General features: G+C 55.0%; 1 protein-coding gene across 1 annotated transcript; it reads left to right on the top strand.

The window, feature by feature from the left end:
• Window positions 1–3,223: 3,223 nt before the first annotated feature.
• LOC107109264 (eukaryotic translation initiation factor 3 subunit A-like) lies at window positions 3,224–4,827 on the top strand. The gene is made up of 2 exons (XM_015409858.1): window positions 3,224–3,294; window positions 4,311–4,827. The coding sequence occupies exons 1-2, from the start codon at window positions 3,224–3,226 to the stop codon at window positions 4,825–4,827; spliced, it is 588 nt and encodes a 195-aa protein (XP_015265344.1).
• Window positions 4,828–5,187: the final 360 nt, after the last annotated feature.

Genomic DNA, 5,187 nt, shown 5'->3' with positions numbered 1-5,187 from the left:
CGGCGGATTGGAGCCCCTGAAATTGGGGCAAGTCTACCCTAATTTTTTTTTTTTTTTGCATGCCTGGTTATTGCCAGACTTGTCCTCCCTTCTCCAGACCTTCCACTTTTTAAAAAGAATAATTTTTGCTTTTTATGGGTTCCTTGACTTTGGTCATTAAACCATGCAGGCATTCTTTTTAAACTTAGTAGTACCTTTCCTAACCTGGGGGATGCATTCTGTCCCGGCCGGTCTTAAGTGTGGTTTTAAATTGCTTCCAAGTATCCTCTAGGGAATCCGGCCCTCTTGGGTTTCCATGTCAGCTTCCTAGATAAGTATAGATTTTTGTGGAGGTATTTAGAAGTGGCAGCCAGCTCACTCGTAGCAAAGCAATCGTCGCAAAAAGGGACACCCTCTATTTATTTATTATTTATTACTTTGGGGTGACATGATCGAGGTTTATAAGATTATGCATGGGAAAGAGCAGGTAAAGAAAGAGGTACTTTTCTCCCTTTCTCACAATACAAGAACTCGAGGGCACTCCATGAAACTGCAGAGCGGTCGGGTTAGAACGGATAAAAGGAAGTACTTCTTCACCCAAAGAGTGATTAACACATGGAATTCACTGCCACAGGAAGTGGTGGGTGCTACAAGCATGGACGGCTTCAAAAGGGAATTAGATAAGCATATGGAGCAGAGGTCCATCAGTGGCTATTAGCCACAAGGTATAGCTAGGGGCTCTGGGGCAAGTGATGCTCTGTCTTGGTGCTTGGGGGGGGGGTCAACAGGGGGAGGGCTTCTAATGTCCTGGCCCCACTGCTGGACCTCCTGATGGCACTGGTATTTCTGGCCACTGTGTGACACAGAGTGTTGGACTGGATGGGCCTTTGGCCTGATCCAACATTGGCGTCTCTTATGTTCTTATGTTTATGTTACTTTCGATGTATATCCCGCCTAGCCTGCACAGGCAGGCTCAAGGTGGTGTACAACAGGTTAAAATACAACAAAACACAGATATATAAGTGCAATATTATAAAATTTCATATAACAAATGATATACATAAAGTGCAGTTAAGTTCAAATGGTGATTACTGTAAGGTGGTCCAGTGTAGCTAGGCAGGTGTCCAAAGTTGTTCTAAATTCTGGTAGCACGAGGGCCATATTAGTCCAGTTTGAGAAGTCCAGTTTAATTAAAATGCTGGTTGAGAAGATGCTGGTTTTATATGCTGAAGGATAAGACTACGAGGTGCGAACAATTAAGGGGAAAGAATGAGTACATGCAAACTGTTCATCCAGTGATGAAGATCCTTAATTATTCATTGGAACAAGATTAAACGAGAAGAAAATGTAACGTTGAAGGCACCAATGAGTTTCCCGTAACCACCTTAAGAAAGCACTGGTTGCTCTCACAGATGATTTTCACAGACAGCTGGATCAAGGCAGGTCAGCGCTGCTGATATGATTGGATCTGTAAGCAGCATTTGACATGGTCAACCACGACCTGTTGACCCACCGCCTTGCAATGGTTGTCGCCTTCCTTCAAGATCAGGGACAGAAGGTGGCGCTAGGGGAGAGCCTCTTACCACGATACCCCTTGGTATGTGGTGTCCCTGAAGGGACAATTCCCCCTCCAGTATTAATTAACATCCTTATGCCCTTTTTAATGCACATCTTCAGGTCAACCGATGCATTGAAATCTGTAAAAACTGATCATTTCAGTGGCTGCTACAATGTTTAAGAAATTATATATTGCACCTAGTAAGGCTTTAACAAAGGCAACTGCTAAATCTAAATACACATGGGGGGGAAATAAAAATAAAGGGAACATCCAAGTCCAGAGGTCACATCAATCGGCAGGTGCTATAAATAACGAGGGCAGTTACTGACTGTCTTGAAATTTATCTAGCACGTTTATCTGCTGTTTCTCTTTAATACATACAAAGATAAATAAAGAGTAGAAAGGGCAGGAATTGCCTGAGGCCATGGGGCTGTCGTCTCAGGAGTCAATGGCTTGAGGTCCCCGGCCTAGGCCTTCACCTCAGGACTCCGGTCTGGACAGGTCAGTTTAGGGAAAGTGGGGAGAAGAACTACCTCAAGGGTTTCTGGCTGACCACAGTTGGAAACGGGAATCTGAGCCCAGTCTTTATAAAGGATTTAATATCTTCAGCCTATGAGCCCTGCAGTTTTTTATAAAAACCACAACGATATTCACAGCCCTGACCCATATAGAACAGGTCGCCCCAATCTCGTCAGATCTCAGAAGCGAAGCAGGGTTAGGACTTGAGACGGGAGGCCACCCAGGAAGCCCAGGGCCCCGACCCAGAGGCAGGCAACGGCAGGCAAACCACCTCTGAACGTCTCTTGGCTTGGAAACCCCATGAGGGGTCGCCATAAGCCGAGACTCGAGGGCACTTTCCACCTCGTTCTACCAGCTGTTAAGGAACAACCTAATTCCAGAGGGGCAGCCCCGTCCACCTTTGAACCTGACCTCCTTAGGTTTCATTCTGCCCTGCCTGCTGGTCCAGGCCTTGCTGCTTGATCCCCCCCCCCATCCATCCTCTGCATCCCCATCTGCCTCGGAGGAAGGGGGCTCTTTGGCCAGACAAAGCTCTGCTGGAATCAGGCCAGGTCTGCCTTACAGACATCACCTGAAGACTCCTCCTTGCTGCTTTTTGGGAACAACAGACCCCTCCTGTTTGGTGTCGTGGTTAAGTGGGCGGACTCTAATCTGGGAGAACCGGGTTTGATTCCCCCACTCCTCCACTTGCCCCTGGCTGGATGACCTTGGGCAAGCCGTAGTTCTGACAAGAGCTGTTCTTGAAAAAAGAGCAGTTTCGGTCAGAGCTCTTTCAGCCCCACCTACCTCACAGGGTGTCTGTTGTGGGGAGGGGGAGGGAAAGGAGTTTGTAAGCCGCTCTGAGACTCCTCTGGGTAGTGAAGGGCGGGATATAAATCCAAACTCCTCCTCTTCTCCTCCTATGTTCAGCTGCCTTTACAATCTCTCTACTTGGCAGGACTGTTGTGGTTATGATACAGTGGGGAACCGGGGCAGCCCTAGGTGCCCTCACTGCAGCCCTGCGAGGTAGGGAGCTACCTGATATTTCTGGCCACTGAGTGACACAGAATGTTGGGCTGGAGGGGCCGCTGGCCTGATACAACACTGGTTTCCCTTATGTTCTTAAGGTGCCAACTCCGGGTAGGGGAATTCCTGGAGATCAGGGGAAATGGACCTTAACTGGGCACAATGGCAGAGAGTCCCACAGAGGGTGCCAACTCCTCCGGGCGGACTGATCTCCGCAGTCCGGATAGCCAACAGTAAATTCCAGACATCCCGGCCGCACCTGGAGGCTGGCAACCCAGAGCCCTGCGAGGTAGGCGCAGGAGTGGCTCAAGGTCATCCGGGCGACGTCATGGCCGGGGAGGGGGCATTTCAGTCCACGCCGAAAGACTGGATTGCTAAACGCCGCATCACTGACGCCTGGCCGGCGGGGAAAGGCCCGCTCCGGCTAGCCCGGATGACGCGCGGCCTTTCCGGCCTGGGCGGGGCCTGCCTGAAGGGGCGTGGCCGCCCCCCCCCTGTCTCCCGAGGGAAGCAAAAACGAACCGCAGCCGAGCTCGTGGGAGGGGCCGCTTCATTTACATACAAGGGCAACGCCCCTTCCCTTGGGCATAGCGAACCTGAGAAGAAAAGACGGAGGCGGAGGCGGAGCCGGGAAGGGCACCAGGACCTCATAGCACAGCCCTCCAATAAAAGTACGCGTTACTGAAGCGTCTCGAGTGCGCATTGGGTCGGGAGAAGCAGGTGGCTGACTTTCCTGGACCGCCTCATCTTTCCTGTCCAATCATATCACACCGCCGCAGGTATAGCGACCCAATCAGAGCCACCTCACTGTGGCGCCCCCTCCCCCCCATGGGACATGCCCACCAGGCGAGCTCCCCGTCGACTCTCCCCTTTCCCTTCTGGGCCAAAGCAAAATGGGTGAGGCGGAGCGGCGGAACCTCTGCTTAAGCCCCGCCCATTTCTGCCTCTCTTCGAATCCGTCCAGATTTCGTAGGAAACACTGTCCGTCTCCATTGGGTTTCGCCTTGGCGACTACTGAGGGGAAGATGCTTGCTATTGGATGCCCAAAAGGGAACCAGGGAAGGGGAGGGCTATACCCCGTCAGCCCGCCTTTCGATTGGGTGCAAAGCCAGCGCGGCCGTTCTCTCGCGCGGCCGGCGATTGGCCCCGATGTTTCTGCGGGAACGGGGCGGGCTCTCCCCGACGTCCCTCTCGGATTGGCTGCCGAGGCCGCTCGACTCTAGACTGATTCGGGCGTTCGACTTGGCAGTCAGGAAGGGCATTTAGTAGGATTGCGTAAGCGAGGCGGGTGGGATCTTCTTTTTTGCCCTCTTCCCTGGCGTGGTGCAGCAGCAGCGGAGGAGGAGGAGGAAGCGCAGCGTCGCCGTCCAGCCCGGGCAGAATGGAGCGTTCGATTCGGCATTCACAGAGGCCGCTTCGTGCGAGTGCGTAAGCGCGGGCGCCTCTCCCGAACGGCGTCGCGGCGCAGAGAGCGCAAGGCCAGCCGCAGCCGCCGTAAGGAGGAGGAGGAGCAGCCGCCTATCGAGCCGGAGACGCCGCAGCGGCCCCCACAGCGCGTCGCGGACAAAGGAACTCGGGCGGAGAGGAGGAGGAGGGAAGGCGGAGGAGGAGGAGGGGCCAGGCGCGACTCGCCGCCGCCGCCGCCGCCATGGCCCAGCCCGCTGCCCTCGCCGCCCGCCTTCCGCACTGCAGCGCCGCCCGCCTCAGCCGCCCCGCCGAGCGCCGCTCGCCCGCCCTGGGGGCGCTATGAGGAGGACCAGCCGTAGCCGCCGGCCCGCCTCGTCCCCGCGCTGAGGAGGAGGAGAAAGGAAGGAAGGAAGGAAGGAAGGAAGGAGGGAGGGAGAAGCAGCAGCAGCAGAAGAAAAGAGCCCCGACCTGAGGGGGCCGCGGAGCGGAGGAGGAGCAGGCCGCCGCCCCATTCCCCTCACGGGCTTTCGCCGAACCCTCCTCGCCGGCCGCCACATCCTCCGCCGCCGCCTGGCCTGTCGCATCGCGTCGCCCGCCTCCCGGGCCCCCGTGTCCCTCCGCCGGGGGAAATAGTCCGGAGCCTCCCCAGCAGAAGGAAAAGAGGAGGGAGGGGCGGCGGCGGCGGCACACTCTCTGCCCGCCTGCCTCCCTCATGTGAC

This window comes from Gekko japonicus, unplaced genomic scaffold, assembly GCF_001447785.1.
Source record: "Gekko japonicus isolate JY-2015 unplaced genomic scaffold, Gekko_japonicus_V1.1 scaffold170, whole genome shotgun sequence".
In the NCBI taxonomy this organism is placed as follows: Eukaryota; Metazoa; Chordata; class Lepidosauria; order Squamata; family Gekkonidae; genus Gekko; species Gekko japonicus.
This window is presented reverse-complemented; position numbering and strand designations above follow the sequence as displayed.